At 36.8% G+C, this 19,455-nt stretch overlaps 1 protein-coding gene and 1 long non-coding RNA gene across 3 annotated transcripts in view; both read right to left on the bottom strand.

Annotated features, from left to right (window-relative positions):
- The window catches only part of LOC135118176 (uncharacterized), a 45,209-nt gene extending 25,917 nt beyond the window's left edge, over window positions 1-19,292 (bottom strand). Inside the window, exon 1 of one of the 2 annotated variants that reach the window (XM_064039435.1) lies at window positions 18,879-19,292. In XM_064039435.1, the coding sequence (XP_063895505.1) occupies window positions 18,879-19,004 (126 nt within the window). In that variant the 5' untranslated portion in view covers window positions 19,005-19,292. The remainder of the gene's footprint in view (window positions 1-18,878) is intronic. The other variant, XM_064039431.1, reaches the window with a different exon arrangement.
- Window positions 8,839-9,761, bottom strand: LOC135118173 (uncharacterized). The gene is made up of 2 exons (XR_010277407.1): window positions 9,128-9,761; window positions 8,839-8,974 (listed from the first exon to the last, which is right to left on the bottom strand). It is a non-coding gene; the product is annotated as an uncharacterized LOC135118173 (long non-coding RNA).
- Window positions 19,293-19,455: the final 163 nt, after the last annotated feature.

Here is a 19,455-nt window from a genome sequence, read left to right as displayed (position 1 = left end):
TGACACATAATTCTGAATATTCGACCCACATATTTTTAGTATATCATCTCTTCTAATCGATAAACCATGTTCTATTGTTAAGCCGACGATGTCTGCCACACCTAAGAACATACGTTAGATTATTTAGCTCATTAGAAAGTAGATATGGGCGGTCAGCAAGGTGCCCTGACGTGTCTAACGCGGTCAAACATCTACAGCTGACAAGTGTTCTAAACGCTCTTTGCCTTTAGGTAAAGTTGTATTACTTGTACTGTTAAGAAAGTCTTTAAGTCTTTAAAATTAAGGTGAAATGCTCGTTAAAATATGCAGGTAAAGGTTGTAAGTTCAAGTCTAATACTTTGTATTACACCACGTTCTTGTCTGTCTTCTTGAATGGTCGGCATCTCGCTTCATGACTCATTTTACAATATCCAAAGTTGTAAACAGTAGTTTAGTACCTTTGATTCGGGTAAAAATAATATGGGTAAGTCTCCGTTGAAATTCTTCATATTATGTATAAGATATCATAAGGAAGGAAATGTTTAAGGTGAATCTCTATCTTGTACGAAACGATAGTTTTCAACTCTTGTTTCTCAATAATTTTGATACTATTTTAAAACTATTCGAGTAGTGTTCTAGTTCGTCAGTAGTATGATTGGAAGTTTCTATGACACTGATAGAACCATCCGGTTTTGCGCGCGAACCTGCTTGGGTTGTTGCTAAAGTTTTCAAGAACTAGTTATGAGTCATTCGGCATTTATAAGAAATGCATGCTGTTAGTTGAGTCAAAGGTGAGGATAAAAATGCTATTTTAAGGTGCAGCGGAATGTCGGCTTCTAAGATAAAGCAACATACATCTTCATTGTTGTTCCAGAGATACTCGACAAAAGCGTTCCATCACTTCACGGTATTCAGCTAAGTTCTCGAGATACTGACGTCAACACTTATCTATCAATCAAACAAACATCATTTCCCGCTACAAAGACGACAATAACCAAAGTATACCTACACGTATATAAAGTACCCACTTTCTTTGTAAGATCAAGAAACAATAAGGTCAACAAAAAACCCCGACAATGGGTGAATACGGAGACCATCAGAGATAGCACATTCCATCAAACTGGTTGTAATGACTTCCCGGTGGCTGCGGGGACGGGAGGAGAAGCTGGGGGAGGGAGGGGTGACAGTGACGTCACATCTTGAGAAAACGACGCAATCATAATACGCTGACATTAATACTATGAGAACTGCGCACGCGTGAGATTGTTTGTTAATCGTCGTGTTGAAGTTAATCGCGTATGTATGTAGGATTCAATTACTATATGTCTCTTTTATACTTGATTTATGTACAGACCATGTAATGCAACATGGCACCTGCTATGGTTACAGAACTTCTTTATTATGCTACCTATTGATTTATCCACACTAACAGACACGTCTCTACTCCTATTCAATATTGAAAACTACTAGGGAGGAACCCCTTAAAAAAATAGCCAGAACTTCTAGGTAGAGGTGATTCTACCCTGAAGTAGCACCGATTCGAAGAACTACATATTCTCCATTTAAAACCAGTAATCAATCAACGTTTGTACCACCTCAATTTTGTTCGAAAGATTCAAGCATCCAACCTCACACTGAAAAAGCTGAGATTAAGTAAAAACCTTATCCAATTATTAAAGTATTATTATTAGTTTATTCCCTACTCGAAGTAATGAGAGATCATTAGCTTTTTGCTACAAAACACTAGCATCAAGATCATCGGAGCGATCAGTCAACGGAGCGAGACGTTTCTTCAACTCGACTCGAGTTCATCGATCGTCGTTTTTATAGAATCGACTAAACTATCCGATTACGATTATCGATGGGAAAGTGCAAAGAAAGTTATATTTATTGCAGCTGTGGAAGGTGTGACGGAGAAACTTGAAATATATCCTGTGAAGTTCTTTGCTGTATATGTGAAATTGTATCGGACATTCTCGCATTCTTTTGTTAATCGATTTGATGGATTAATAGCGATGCAACATGTGCTTTCGTAAAAGAAATATGCGGTTAATTGAATGTACTAAAACCTTCCGCAGTTAGTATTTTCTTTTTTCGGTTAACGTGAATTTATAGCATAGAAGCAAGCTAACTAAATTCCTTTCAAATACATAACTAGAGCACATTTTAAAATGTTGCCAATATATTACAGGAAATTAATACCAAAAAATGTTTAATTTGGTTTGGAAATAATGTCATTATGTCAATACATAATTACTTAACATGAAAATCGCAATGTTTGCACGCACCTTTCACCTTACATAATATAGCAATAATTCAAGTTGACCACATTTCACAAGTTTACCAATTACCGGAATACAATACTCGGTCCGGTTTGATCGCAATCCTGAACGACAATTAATAGTACCAGCATACCGCAAACTTTTAGTTGGCCGATCGTTTGTTTGGGCTCATAAATTAGTATGAAGATGAATGGCAGTACGCACATTACATACAAACTGTAACACCTATTATATTTTCAAAAAGTTTCACATATTTATAATTTTGACGTTCATAAGTGCTTGTAAAGGTCTACATGAAATAAATGATTTGATTTGACAATACAAAGATCAGGTATTTAGCCGGTAGACCGACTGAAAACCTTGATTGGAATCAAGATTTTCTTTTAAAAAGATTGTCATACTGTCGAGCGACTGTTTAGTCTGCAGTGTGTGGATACTGTAACTGTTGTAGGTGTTTGTATAATAAGCTACAACGCATTTACATATCTATCTCAGTCATTTGCGCAATAAGCACGTATTTACCTCATTAGTTCACATTTTTCCACAATTATTCACAAATCTGAATTGTTATAATTAAGAATAAAAGGTTTTCCTTGTTATTGTTATAAGCAGAGCTATTTAATTTGCAAACCTATTCGATAACTTTAGCACATAGATTAAACAACAAATGAGCAATTTACGTGTATATAGAATCATTTTGTTAAACCAACAAGGAAGGAATGCTATTAGTTTTATAATTATTAAAACCGGTAAATAAACATTTGATATATAATTATATATGGGAAAGGAGAACAGCCGCCGACATGCAAAAACTTTACCATGATACCACTAATCAAATAAGATACCTATTCATCATCATGCTGGGCTTGTGCCAAACCTTATGAGCTTTAATCAGGCTTTATAGTCCAGGTTTGTCCAAGACAACTATTACATCACAACAATGCAAGATTATCGAACTTATTCGAATCCAATCGATTAAAGATCGAATAAACTCGATTGTCTAAAGCCCTCACGCGATGTTAAGAAATACCTATGTTAAGCAATAACCACAAATGTACTTGGATTGATATCAAGTCATCATCTGCCTAGCCTTTTCCAAACTATGTTAGGGTCGGCTTCCAGTCTAACCGGATTCAGCTGAGTACCAGTGTTTTACAAGGAGCGACTGCCCTATCTGACCTCCTCAACCCAGTTAGATACCTTTGCAAACCTTGGTTAGACTGATGTCACACTTACTGGCTTCTGATTTCCCGTAACGACTGCCAAGGATGTTATCTGTCAACTTCCAGCCTAACCTAATGCAGCTGAGTACCAGTGTTTTACAAGGAGCGACTGCCTATCTGTCCTCCTTAACCCAGTTACCCGGGCAACCGTTGTCCAGACATGCCTGCAATTACGTTAAGCAATAACCACATACTTGAGTCCATATGACTGATCAATTTATGATACAATCGATGATCGATCAATTGATTTACAGATGACACTCGACCTAGTGCGTCTCGGAATTATTGGATGATTATACGTATAGATGTTAAATCATACATTATTATAGGTGGTGATCATGCTTTTAGTATGTGTGTATGAATAATAGTTTGTGTTTTTGTAAACAGAAACAATATGAGGATATGCGCAACATATTTGATCAACTACTCTTTAGAACGAGTAATATTACGATTCTGGCACCAAAATATTTTGCATTAAAGCTTTTTGCAACGATCCACATTTAATAATTGTGCTAAAAGCGTATATAACAAAAAATATTGTACCGAATTTTAAAAATGCCAAATAATCAACGCTTAGATTTACAGTTTTACTATATGAAAGTACCAGGGAAGCAACTATACATAGAAAGTAAACAATTGGAAAAACAAGTGAAGTTGAATACCGCATAATAGCTTACAAAAGCTTAAAGTAAAATATGAACGAATGTTACAACGTTGACAGTCGACGTTTCCACATATGGTCAATATCGGTCACTTTCGCCTCATCTCGACGCTCAGTAATTATTGCTAAGCATTGTCTACCGACTTTCGCTCACTAGCACAGCAGTTTCGACAAACACCCAATCATTAATGCCCGTTTTCACCAACGAATACCTAAATTTAGGGAGCATTTACGGAACACTTAATAAGAATTTCATTTTCACCAAAGCCTAGGTGTCAAATTATAACCTTAAAATTTGACTTCAACTTGGGGGCCCGATTGATGCCTGCTTAAACAACCCCTATCATTATCATTACAGAATACAAACATATTTTGAACCGTGGATAGTGAAATGTACCTTTATATGTTATGTAACACCAAAAATACCATGTTTAAAAAGCAAAAAAATACAAAAAAAAAATGAAACGTAAACTTTTAGAAAGTTTAGAAGCTGTGGAGGTTGTGGATATGTAAAATAATAATCATTAGAAGACCACGTAGGTACCATCTTACAGCCCCGGATCTTCAATTTTTATTAGGCGGGGCAAAATCTGAAAAATGCCGCCCCGCCTGCCTACTTATGTTTATTTTCACCTTTATTATCCATATAATATTAGCTATCAATATGTAGACAGACAGGGCCGTCTCTAGCTCATGTAGCGCCTGGGTGCAATCATCACCCAAGCGCCAACTATGTATTGAAGTACTTACAGTAGTTACAAGGAATATAAATAAGAATGTTCGAATTAAGTGCACTTTTTGGTAGGTATAGGACTTTAAAATATGTGTCCAATTCATTGTAGGCTCAAACTGTTGGCCAGGTTTAAATTATGAAAGGCGATCAAGGAATTGTAAAAAGTAGCGCGAGCGAAGCGAGCGCGCAAATTTTTCAATTTTGGGACACAAAATGTTAATATGTTTTAAAAAGCGCTGTAAAGTATCGAGCTAGGGCATGCAATTTCGGTAAAACAAAAATTACCGGTAAAAATTCGGTAATAAAAATATTTTTACCGGTAAACCGGTAAAACGGTAATTTTTGTAATTTTTTAAAATGTGATATTATAACAATAAGATTGGGTAGTCTTAAAGCAAAAACTAAATAAATATGCAAAGTATAAGGTGGTAAACGTTTTTTTGTGACGTGGGCCGTAACAAAAACATGTCAGTACCATCCGTACGTGATGTCGCCGACAAAATGCAAGAGAAACGGCTGCGATGGTACGGACATGTAAAAAGGAGTGACACCTGAGGACATCGGCAGTGTGAATGTGATACTCAATCTCAATATACCCGGTCAAAGGCGCAAAGGCTGGCCGAAACCGTGAGTTGAGTGTCGTAATGAATGACATGAAAATCTGCGAACTCGAAGAGGAAGATGTCTATTCAGGAGGATAAGTGGAAGAAGGAAGATACGGAAAGCCGACCCCGTCACAAGACGGGATAAACGCTAAGAATTACCGTAAAAAAATATATTTTTCATTGGAGTGAAAGCCCTTTTTTATGGTAAATCATCAAATGACAGACTCTTTCTGTCTAAAACCCATGTTTTTTAGTAGGCGTTTTATGGACCAGGGTCGCGGTAACTCTTTCGAACAATCCCGGGAGGCCGGCTGGGCCCCACTGGGTTTGCTGACATCTCCCTGAGGAGCCCGTGGAACCACGCGCGCCGCTGACACGGGTCTGTTGTCTATGCAGACGGTGGAACGATGAGCCACCCGAACTCACCGCCCACAGACCGACACCTACGGTTTCCGGGAGTCGTCTCTCGACCCTTGGCGCCCGTGTTGTCTTCCTGGTCCACTACAGCGGCTGGGATGAGAGGTGCTACTCGCAGTCGCTCTGTCGTCTCCTTCTCGAGCATGACTGCTTCGCAGAAGGAGGCGACGGCTTCCCATTCCCTCTAGCTCCGGACCATGGCTTGAACCAGGGAAGGACGCGAAAGGTCGCCGCTGCCTATTGCCTCGACGACAACACGGCGGTACCCTTCCCAGGCAGTGCACACCTGGACTGTGTGCTCCGACTTGTCCTCAGAGCTGTCCGCATGGTGGTGAAGTAAAAGCCCTTGCTTGCTCAGTAAGGTCATAGAATAGGTAAAATAAGCATTAGCTACATTTGTACCTAGTATGAGCCGACAGTTAGGAGGAAAAACAGAATAACCGAATGAATACAATTTGTTTAGATTTTATAAATTAAGATGAGAAAGAAGATTTGTATCTAACCTAGAGAAAGTTAAGGACACACAAGTTTACTTTCCTAAAAAACAGCAACTTCAACACTCTTACAATACGTAATGTATGCAACATTACATTATGTTCAGGCTACATAACAAAGATTTGACGTTAGATGAACAATTGCTATATTTTATCAGAAAAACGTAAAAACTGGTAAAATACCGGTTTCATATTAGTTTTACCGGTAATTTAAAACTCGCAAAAATGGGCGATTTACCCGTTAACCGGTATTGCATGCCCTATATCGAGCAGTCGGAAGCGCAAACTTTTTTGTTTTTGAGGACTCCATAAAAATTTTTTTTCTTCATTAGACTTATAAAAGGTAAGACAGCGTGGACTTGACTTATGAAGTTATTAAGACAATGCATGTATAATATAAAGGTCGCCGGAAGACGCTGGATGCAGGTCGCCTCCAACAGGTATCTGTGGAGATCTAAGGGGAAGGCCTATGTTCAGCAGTGGACGTCCTATGGCTGAGATGATGATGATCATGATGTATAATATTTCGCGAGCGAAGCGAGCGCGAAATTTTTTGAGCCTATGGTACAAAATTATCTGATCAAGTACACTGTAAAGCGAACTTTTTTAAATTATTTGTATGCAGACTCACAAATTAAACTGGGAATTATGTACAAAAAACGTGATAATAAAAAAGAAAACGTGATTAGAGACCGAATCAATGACCGACGACCGAGTCAATAAAAATAATAAACAATCAGAAAAACAGTACATACATTGTCATTTAACCGCGAGCGTAGCGAGCGAGAATTTTTTCACTTAGTTGGAGGATGTTAAAAGTAAAAAAATAATCAAAATGATCAATCAAACAAAGCGAAGAAGACTTTTTTAGGAACTTTGCTTGTCAGTATCGTGATACAATGTGGAACTTCCTTATCAAACAGGTGTAATTTTATCGAAATTCCTGGTGGTGGGGCGTCCCGCGGCGCCCCTGAGACCGAGGCGCCTGGGTTATTCGCACACCTTGCACCATAGGTTAAGATGGCGCTGTAGGTAACTATTACAGTAATCTGTAATGTAGGATTTAAAATAAAAATAAATATGCGATATTCCTGGCTCATAGATGATCGCAAATAATTTTTAATCAATTTTAGTTTGCTAAAACTTCGCCTCGTGAATAATAAATGTTCGTGCAGTCATGCAGCTTGTCTCACTCCGCGCTCAGGGTATCGGTCAAGTTGATATGGCCATGAAACTGCTGTACTCGTGCTATTTTTATTTAGGTAGTAGTATCTACTCCGTAGTCAAATTAAATAAATGATGAGTTATCCATTGGTCTGTGAATTTGGCAGCCGCCTGATTTTGCCGCCCCCTGAATTTGCCGCCCGGGGCACAGGCCCCGGCTTGCCCCCCCCTAGATCCGGGGCTGCCATCTTACGTGAAAGAGCAGATGACTGAGAAATAAGTACGATGATCATGACTTTTTTTATAAGACTAGCCGTTTTCCCGCGGTTTCACCCGCGTCCCGTGGGAGCTACTGCCCGCACCGGGATAAAATATAGCCTATGTTACTCGCAGATAATATAGCTTTCTAATGGTGAAAGAATATTTAAAATCGGTCCAGTAGTTTTTGAGTTTATCCATTACAACCAAACAAACAAACATTTTCCTCTTTATAATATTAGTATAGATATAGATTATAGGTTATCACTTGCTATGAATGCACTTGCTAGGTCGTGATGTCGCTGAATTATTCAAAAATAGGTAGTCCTGCATGTCCATAAATATACAGACCATAACAGATGCAAATCTGGTAATCACTGATGTAGTTTCGCGGTGGCCGGGACATCTATAGGCCTATTCAGACCTAAGCGGTATTCGCTACCGTCTACGGCAGAGAAAACCCTGTGGGTATGCGGTAATATGACTGTTCAGACCTAAGCGGTATTCGCTACCACCTGCGATAGAGGAAACCCAGTGGGTATGCGATAATATTACTGTTGATGTTCGGGACGTATGCCGCTGCTGCCGCGCGGTATGTACTTCTACCCACAGCGGCAGTGAATATCGCTCAGGTCGCTCTAGCCGCGGTAGGTATAGTTATCGGCACGGATATTGAGCCCTGACCTTAACCTGCGCAGAAGCCATTTATTGGTTTATTGCCTTGTGTACAGTGCGCAAAGCGATCCCCACTCTTCCGCCGAGAGCTCAATATCCGTGCCGGTAACTATACTTGATACTAAATACCTGAGCGAAACCCGTGCGGTATCTACCTCTACCCACAGCGGCAGCGAATATCGCTCAGGTTTGAATTGGCCTTAAATACCAAAACTGCAGTAGATACCAATGATTCGAAAATGGTGAATATGGAGGAGCCTATCTCCTAGGTGATAGGGGATACCCTCTGGAGGTAAGAAGTAGGCTAATATTGAACATAATAAAATATATAAATTAAAACAAAGATAGTAAACAAATATTTTAATATTAGTCCTCATATGATGTACCAAACATTATCATCATCCTCCTGCACCAATTCAATTTGAGGTGGGCTGGGCGCAGCATGTTTTTACACGTCTTTCCAATTTCTCGCACCACCTGAAACTAAATAAATATAATTAATGTATAATTTTAACCCCATACTTAAATCCATCAACTCATGGAGAACAAAAATACAATGAAGTCGACAGTAAAACAAGGAACACAGTTGAACGGCAATATCTTATATTATTATACACAGATATTATTCACATTTACCTGTAAACGGTTCCTATCGCATTAAAACTATTTGTAACTGGATCCAAGCTTTGTTTTTGGCTTCGTTCGTGGTCCCATCCGTTTTTTGTTTAATATTGTGTCTCTATGGGACGTCAGCAATTTCACTAGCTTGTCTTTTTCTTCTGCAAGAAAGGTTTATCCTCGTTTTCTCTTCTCTGCCAAAATAAACTTATCTATTCAACAATAATAAACCCAAAATTAACCTCACTCTATGTACACATACACATCAGTCAATTTGACAAACGCGCGAATGACATAGGTAAAAATTCACCTATAGAAAACCTCTTTACTGTTTTATTGCATAAAACATAGCGTAATGTAGTTTAAGTTAAATTAAAATAACATCACAAGAAAAAAAACTCACAGGCTTTAGTAATATATACTCGATAGACGTTTATTTCTTATGAAGTAGAGAAAAATCATTTTATCGATAAAATATCGACTTTGCATTATCGTTTGTAGAACTAGTAATCTGTCACTTACTTAAGGGATCCATGTACAAGTGTGGTGAAAATGAATTTAGGTAGGTGTCAAATTGGGAGGGGTCCTTATTAAAAGTAGCTTTTAGATAGGGAAACGGTAAGAGGTTGTTGGTGAAAACGGGCATTAGTCACATAACTTGTAGTTAGAGAGTTTATTACTACGTACGAAGTTAATGCACCACAGAAACATTATGTTTTGAGAAAATAATCATGTTTCAGTTTAAAGTATGATCTTTTTATCTTTTTATGCAAGCGTTTGTTGATGTATGGCTGACTGTTACGGTTAAGATCATAAGACACGTTGACGGATTATTAAGTCTGTTAATAGTGCGATTTGTCGTACTACTTATGCGTTTCAGGAATGTTAGTATCAGCAATATATCAAATTGTCCGTCATCAATTTATTGACAACTAAATGATCCCCATGGCTTTACCCTAGCTAGCCTAACTTACTCCTTGTTACAGCAGTGAAAGTCTCGTCAACCTGTCCAGCCATTTCAGCAATTAGCCGAAAAAAGAGACTGGCAGCACAGGTTATTTAAATATTACAAACAGACATTATTTAATATATTTGTTCAGACGTAAAGATAAACTCAAATCTCAAGGTTGAAAATATTTCTGTATTAGTTTAGCGCTCGTTGATATCTTTTGTACAGCACAACGGCCTACAAATTGGTCACAATTGACTGCGAATTTGACACAACTTTCGAAGTCGATCATAATTTTTCAATTAATATTAAGTACAGACCTACGATTATTATCACAAAAGGTTGGCTAGTTTCGAATGCTAATATATACAGTTTCGCTTGGCGAGGCGCGCAAACGAATGCGCACGTCGTAGATACGTCAATGTATGATCGAGCACGTTCGGAATGTGGTACGAATGGTCCCGCGTACGATGATTTCACATAAAAAACCGGTCAACAGTACGGCTAGAGATTCTACCTAGCGCTGTGGATGTGGGCTTCCTCTTTCGAACATTTACTCTTCTAATGAATATTGAAAACCGGATGGAGACGCGTTGAAATTTATATGAATGTCTAAGCAGTTTTTAATGGCGTCGCCACAACCTGTTATATATTTTCTTCACGACATTATTTTTTGCTCTGCTCTTTTGATACGTGTCATAAAAAATAGATATCTCCATAAAAATCAAACCTCTTTTTATGGAAGTCGGTTTACAAAATTAACTTCATTACCGGCTTATCCCAAGAGACATCCAGTCACGTCACTATTCCACTTTATTCTCGTACACCGGTGCACCGGGCGACTCAGCTGTGTGCGAAGGTTTTTGCGCAGGACTCGGGTCATGTACCCGCCCCGTTCACCTTGCAATGTCGAACACCCCACACATACATACACACATACATGGGTACACACACATGTATAGTTGGCTATGGCGATGTGTACAGCCTTACAATGGTTAGTGGTGAGAACGTTTTGATGTTTATAGAATGATGAAGGATAGTTGTTGGTCTTTAAAGTCTGTTTTTGATAAGTGAAGTCAATTTATTTGTTGAGTATTATCTTACTATGGATAGGCAGAGAGATCCTTTAAAACTGGACGACAAAAATTATAAGCAAATGTTGAATTCGATAAAAATATTCGTCCACTTTATACAATCCTAGTAGTTAAAACTCTAAATCTGCACTTCTAATGACGATTTTTATCTTGTTGAAATAACAATCCGTTTTTCCCACGGAAATACAAAGCATTCATAATAATCTTCAACTGGGCAGATGCTTCACCAATAAACTCGCCAGCCTTGGAGGTACAACTTTACTATACAATAGCACATACAAACCACTTGATATTATAATTGTCTGATTTTTTACCAGCCACTGTAACGTAGACTACAGAAATAGGTATGCGAACTTTAAACGTAAAACTGCTTGGTGTTAAGTTCCTAGTTTGAATATTTTTGAATTAGGAATTATGTAGTTGGTACTAACGATTGCAATTGTTTCTATTAATATTCAAAAAGAAGAATCCAAAAAGTTTATTACGATTTAATAAAACAGCTTTGTTTTTTAGTGACGATGTAATGTGATGTATTCGTACAGCCTGTGTTGGCAATCCAAAGTAAATAAATAAATAAAATATATTATGAATTTTCTTAAACAATTGCATAGATTTCTTACTATTATTTTAATGCCAAAATGACAACTGAAATCTGAACAAATTACAAAGCACTTTTCGTCTCCACTAGACTTGAAAATAGCTACCATTGTTTATTTTTCGCTTACCTTTCCAAAACTTTATACCTAACTATCTAATATAATAAAAACAATTGACCAGACACAGACTACCAGACAGTCTTCATATTACGGTCTCGTCATTATTATTCATTAAGCGCAATGTCCAAGTGTCGGCTTTCTGAACTCAGGGTCGCACGTTCGATGTCTGCGTCGAAACTCGTCTGACCTACAGATTTGGTGTATTTAAGTACGTGTTATTTGAAGATATTTAAAGAACTATTGTTTTTTTTGGGTTTGTAAGTGTGCCACTTGTTTTTGTGTTGTTTTTTTTTTTTAATTGATTGTAAGGTAAAATATACAGCAAATCTGGTGAAAAGCCTTAATAACCCTCTTAAACACATGGACAGTACATTTACGTCTGGTAGTTTTGCTTGTCCCCAGTCGGCCATTAGTATATTTAAAACAAATTCTTTCGTGGCCATAGGTGATTTCACAATGGTCAAAATGATGAACCAAACAGAGCAAACCAAATGAAAAACAAAGATGAATTCATCATCAGGATTTTTTATTTATTTACTTTAGTTAAATGACAAGAACTGTACACTTGTTAGGCAAAGAATAGACTAGAATTATAGCTTCAAGTAAAGACGTACATTATCTAATTACAAAGGCATCTCGTTTCAAATGACTAGGTACAGTGAAACACCTGTTACATATCGTATATCAATACCATCTGCCACTAGAAGCCTCTTATTATAAAGTAGTACGCAAAAGGTGTTATTTATAAACACGGTTATAATAACAGCAGGAAAAACAAAAGAATAACGATATATTTTCGTAGGTTATATTATGTACCTACTAGCCATTTTCTCGCGTTTTAGTTAGTAGTTTTAGGAAAAACTGCCCGTATCGGGATAAAATATAGCCCTATGTTCAGGAAGAGAGTAGCTTTGCAACTGTGAAAGAATTCGGTTCAGAAGTTTCGGCACCTTTAGGGTACAACAAACAAACAAAAAATGTTTCCTCTTTATTATGTTAATGTACATACATACAAGTTTTGATAGATTATAAGTTCACCACATGTTTGTTAATGAGGTTCACAATATACGTCTGTTCATTGTCAAATTGCATAATCCCTGTCTGGTATCTCTTCTTGTAATGTCAATTGAATTAATTTACAAGATCGAATTGTGACATAACATTCTTGTTTATATTACTTTTAAAAGCTAACAACCAATTTAATGTGAATCAAAATTGCATCATAATGATTTTTAATGTTGCTATTATGGAAAACGACGTATTTTTCTGTAAATAATTTAGATAAAAAATTAGCTAAGAACCTAAGATTTGACGTCAGAGGTAGTTATGTGATATTTACACCCAAAATATATGCAATTTAAATTAATCTAAAGTAAAGAATTTTAAGCGAATTCATCGAGAACTTCATGATTAAACATGAGCTAATGTCTCAATTGAAATGGATCTTGTTAGTTGCGTGTGCGCATCAATCTGCGTCAAACGTCAAGTTTCACTGTACAGAGGTGGACGCACTGGGCACGCAACCTGTCATAGACTAGAATAACATCTCACGGGTTAATCCCTTTTTCTTGAAAGCTGAGAATCAAGTGACCATAGCCAAATTTGCCCTAAGAAAAATTTAGTTTTTTTTTTCTTACTTCCAAAAGTCATAGTTTCCCATCATATTTTACCTCGTAACAGGTTTAAATGTCGGTTTAAAGTAGACCAATAGTACGGCTAACTTAAGAACTTGAACGAAAATTACTAAATCGCATGGTAATTGGTCAAAAACGCGAGGTCGCTGCAGTTCAATAATGAAGTTAACTGATTTCAAAATGGAGCGCAAAAAGAGACTTTGTAACTTTTATGTTAACAAATGCACTTCTAAGAAAAATTGGGAAGTTGTGGTTAAACAATCATACGGACTGTGTTCTTGCTTAAATCAAAATACCTACATTCTAATACTTCAACAAACTATCTGAGGTTTATAGCTAATAAGGCAATAGGCATAATTAATTGAATTAGCCCAAAAAAGGAACAAAGGATTGTACAGCTATTACTACTATTAGGAAAATAACAATAAGGGCCATTCATAAAATACCTTTAAATTCGTGATCATACCTCAAAGAGGTTGAATACCGCAAAAACAGCCTTACATAAACCACAGCTAACCTCAAATCAGTACTCTATGGCATACTTATGACACTAATTAAAGGAAAAAATGTCTTTATAATGTGCATAGTTGCAAAATCAATGAACAAACTGTAATGACACAATGCGTAACAATAATGAGAGTGTGCTGTGTGAAACGTTACGGTTTGGCAACAGAATACGTCATATTACATTTCATTAAAGGATTTTTGTTTGAGTTTAATGTTTTGAGATCGGGAGTGCAGTGAGAGGTGAATTGGCCCATTGTTTATGCTTTTACATTAATATCAGCTCCTCACTTTATATGGGTACGGTCTTCACTTAATTCTCTTTGCTACCTTGTCTACGAAGAAAAATAATGTGACATTTACTTATTAAAAATTATGCTGCATGATTTTTTTAATCAAGTCAAATGTGTAACATGTAGAAATAAAGTAGCATTGACCATTCTACATGAGCCATTAAACGTCAAGTTCAGTGAAAGGCCGGAAAACTATAAGCCATGGAAAGAATTGTGAAAGGCAAATTATAACGATCTGAGAACCAGATGGATTATCCACACTTTCCAAGATTTATAGCATATTTGTTTATTTTCGGCCAATCATAATTTATCGGTTATGTCACTTTTGAAAAAAGAAGGCCGTGCAAATATGGCTGCTTATGTCAGTGGTGTCTTTTTTAAAGCGGCACCGTTGTTCTCGTATACAGCCTTATTTCACATGGCCCTTTATTGAATGTCGTACGTAATAATTATACCAAGTAATGAAGTGACATAATGACCAAATTGTCACAAACACGTTAATTACGTGGTTATCGGTACAAATATTTTAAGTACTTGCGTGAACATTTTCGGTGTATTGAAAACGCCAATAAAGTTGTTGTTTTATAATATCCTCATTCGCGTATTTCCTTCTTAAATAGTTTCAAATAACATGATTGCATTTTTATTTTTTAAATTATAAAAGATCACGGAAATATGTAAAGCAAACATTAGATAATCTGCACTTAATTGAATACCGTCTATAGTTTCTTAACTTACCCTCGTCCCGAAGTAGGTAGATATGCTATTACCGGTGATTAAACCCTCTATTAGAAGCAGCAATCACGCTTGACCGTGCAATATCCGTGTGCATGCAATCTTAGTACGTAATTTCAAAATGAGTAAACAAGGAGTACATTGATTCATATAGCCGCTTATTAAATAAAAACAGGAAACCTTTGTTAAGTTTAAGCACAAAATTAATGAATTGAGGTACTTTCATACGTTATATACTTTTGCCTGTCTACGTAATCAACAAAAACATTACTTAGTTAATAAGATGGTAAAAAGTAAGCTACTATTCTTGATTTTTTGACAACATTTTGGTATTATTCGCATAGTTTGCTTACCATGAAGTTATTATAACTTTGTAGAATGGGGAATACCTATTGTCCATTTGTTGTAAAAAAATATGAGAATGCCGTAAAATCTCGTGAAGAAAAAAATATTTTTTTTCTTTAGTTGACTTAATGGCTATGTTGATTTTTTTTTGACATGCCAGCCTGTACCTTCTTTACTACGTGTTTAATAAATATCTAACCTCTTTGCTCGAACTTATATATGCAGAAAATGTTTATCAGCTTCTGTTAGGCCTTTTAGACAATGTTCGTGTAGTCTTTAGCTTGCTCACGACACACGTAACCAAACATAACTGAACTTTCAATTGGCTTTTCTATGAAACCAAGAAAGCGGAATAGTATAAAAGAATTGTAGTCGGAAGTCGTGAGAATTGGGTGCCGTCGTGCAGGAAAGCGGGTTGGCGTGATAATCACCTATTGTCGATGACGTGTCCTATGCACGTATCTTGGAATATTCGGCTACAATGTAGCCAAAGTTTGGGGTACAAAAGAAAGATTCTAAGTTTCATATTTTTTTATTATTTTGTATTCAATTGTGGCTAGATAGGTTCCTGTCTATATCAACAGTAAAACAGTCCTACAATCAGGCCTAACAATTCACTGAGCAGGAAGCTAAGAAACCAGACGTGTCTGTTTTACTGACGCCAAGCTGCCAGCTTTAAACAAACCACCTGTCTCTGCTGGCTTAGGCGTTTAGTATGATTAACACCACTTAGAACAATAACATTGGTGCGAGAATGGAAATATATCTTACAGATGTGGAACCTAGTAGAGACTCCAGCTTCATAATTTCTACCAAAAGCCAATGTACCTTTACCAGTATTTTTTTTTTTATTTCTACCTAGCAAGACTGTCTTCTAAATCTTTTTTTGTTAATAGCTATCTACTGTTTATTTGAGGAGATAAGCAAACATGGCGTCCGGTCCCACGGCAGGTAACGCAATAAACAAACTGTTCATCCCTCTCCCCAGATGTTTCTTCCGTAAATAGAAATATTTCTCCAGATCCCTTGTTTGTTCTTTGAATTAACTTTTGGGAGTCAATGAATTTAGATGATGTTGAGTAAGGTTCGAAGTAAGGAAATAGTGATTTTTCTGTACTTGTATAGGTCCAGACTATTTTGCTACGTATTTACTATAATATAAGTTAACAACAGGAACACATTTGAATTCCTGCTTGATTCGAGATTTTGACTGCCCCTTTTCATAGCGTTGTGTTGTTCTACACACATAAAATATCCGGGTCTTCAAAAAGGTCTAAAAATGCAGACCAGACCCACAAAATAAACTAGAAAGTCTTCGTAATTCCTACAAACCAACGTATGTCATTACATAAAACCATCTCGTATACACAGAATATGAACTTATTTGCATAAACCACTTTCTTTGGGCCTTTGCATAACTTGAAGACTGACCAAACGTAGAAAACAGACTCATCAGCGAGATGAAAGTCTCGCATTATGTTCATTTATACGTTTATTGAGACCATTAAAATAACGTCTATAGATTTGCCTAATTGCATAGAAATGGGGTTTAACGTAAAATATCTAATTAAGGTTTATACTTGATGAGATTGAAGAAAGTTCGCAGTAACGTAAATAAGGTATTAGATACGATCATACGATATACGAAACATTTGTTGTAATTTAAGCAGTGAATGAAAGTTGTAATGCAAGCAAAAACTATGAAGTGGTAAACTGCCTTTCAATTCTTCAGGCATACCGAACAAAATCACAACAATACGTAACTCAATTTTGTATTCGCAAATACGTATGCAAAATTGGTTTTAGCATAGATAACTTGGGAATGATAATAAAATCTTATAATGACATAACTATAGAGTTACGGTTATCGTTACGAGCTAACTATACACATAGGTTCAGATGTTCACACAGATTTCGTCACTTTCACGATCGATTTCTCCCAAGCTTTCCACTGTTTGTCTTTACAAGATCTAATAGACTTGGATATGTAGATAGTAAGTCATTCACTGCACGTCTCGAGACGCCTTTCAAACTACAATTAGGCATTATGCTAAGTAATTTTCTTCTTTAAAGAAAGGCTAACTTTTTCCCATTGCTGCATTAAAAGATTGACTGATTTCATTTTAATTGTCCACGTCTTGGGTCCTCTTCGTGCTCCTGACTATTACAACTTAACTATGAGTTGGTTATCAGTTGAATTGGTTGGAGCTTGGTAAATTGGTAGGAACGGAATTGTTTTGGAAGGTAAAAATGCTGTAGATGAACTGACTTATAAGAAGTTGTGGCTGATATGCTGTACCTGGTGCCAATATCTGACGGCAGGAATACATAGATTGCTAAGACAGGAAGAACTTTATTAGTACATAGAATTTACGATGGCATTTAAACCAAAATTGCTAATCACCACGTGAGTTGCACTGTTTAAAAAAAAAATAAACAATGGTTAACTTTTTGTTTGAAAGACTTCGAAGGCGCGGACACGTAGGAACCTGTACGTGCAGCTTTTAAACCCACCCCTATTATAGAGAGAGCAAAAAATTAAGCCATCCTCACGCGCAGGTAGGAGTCGCAACAAGTTGTATCGGATCGCAAAAAAAATTATGACCCCGACTCGAGGAAAGAAACCAGAAACTGTCGGCAAGTGGTCTGTCGTTACAAAAAGTTCGACGCATATAACAAGCAAATTAACCGTGAGATGTTCTAGTTCTTTTGCAAATTACTCGCTTTCTGAAAAAGTTTTTGTTATTCCATATTTTTTTAGGTTGGTAGGAATGTGTGACTGGTTGACTGCAAGATTCGTTATTGATTCAAGTCCAAAAACGGTGTTTAGCTCAAGTATATCGACATCGTTATCGGTCGTTTCTTTATCTCCACGTCTGGGTGCGCAGGAGTCGCTCACGGAATAGTACAGTTACCCACACATTTGTTCGTGCCATTAATACGTGCATATTTATGCGTAACGTGTCTGCTCTAACGGTGCCTCGGCAAGGACTCGAAAGAATACGTGCTACGATGATTTTTATTGAGTCCAATACGTTACAACTGGTGCCTAAGAATGAAACAAGGGAAATGTCGTAAGTCAAGATTTATTGATGATCAAGATTGTATTCGCTAGAGCTCGATGCAAACAATCGACAATGAAAAAATCTAAAGATGTTAATCAATTGTTTGTTTGGTCGAAGGTGTTAGTTGCAGCTGTTCTCCAAGTTTCTTAACAGTTCCATGTTGACCTTGTAACTTCAAGTTGTAAAAAAAACACCTAGTTTGAAGACTTTGGGTCGATTCTATGGTCACTGATAAAAAAATTGTTTTGTTAGTTTGAAATTTACTACTTGACCTCAATTCTACCCACTAACTACCATCATAAAGATAACTAACTAAAATGCTAAGTTACAGAATTTGATTGAATATCTCAACTGACAGCAAAAAATACAAGGTAAACAAATCCATTAAATATTTAACATATGGTCAGAGGAGTTTTTGTTAATTTATTCCTTACCTGTATGCTCGTGCGCTTCACTTCAATATAAAGCCAGTTATCCGTCGAAAATGCTATAGCCATTAGTGCAGCAGCCACGATTGCTGTAATGGTCGCTATGGACAGAGTTACCGCTGAGCAAGGCATTTTTACAACCTTCAAGAGACAGTTATAGATAGAAGAGGGTTAAAGGGATAATATCACTATCACAACACTTTATATCCTAAAAGTTCACCTATACAGCATTTTCGTAAACACTTAACGGATCGGAGAACACGACAGCACACACACAATATAATAAAAACTCATATGAATGCGGTCATCGCCTGCAGCGTACCGAGTTCGCGCGCGAGACTTCTTTGCCTACTTCACTTCGCCTTGCCTTGCCGCTCTCTTGCGGATGTGAAACTTTCGAAAGCGAACTAACACCGCCAAGTGGCGGGAATGCAAATTAAAAAAACTGGTTTTGGGATGCCAACGTTGAAAAATATTCTCTTCTTGGTAGATTTTTATTAAAGCAAAGGTAAACTAATTGTAAAATTAAATATTTTGATATTTGTAATGAAAACATAAAAATTTTAATAACAGTAACGTTCTA

This window comes from Helicoverpa armigera, chromosome 2, assembly GCF_030705265.1.
Source record: "Helicoverpa armigera isolate CAAS_96S chromosome 2, ASM3070526v1, whole genome shotgun sequence".
Taxonomy (NCBI): domain Eukaryota; kingdom Metazoa; phylum Arthropoda; class Insecta; order Lepidoptera; family Noctuidae; genus Helicoverpa; species Helicoverpa armigera.
This window is presented reverse-complemented; position numbering and strand designations above follow the sequence as displayed.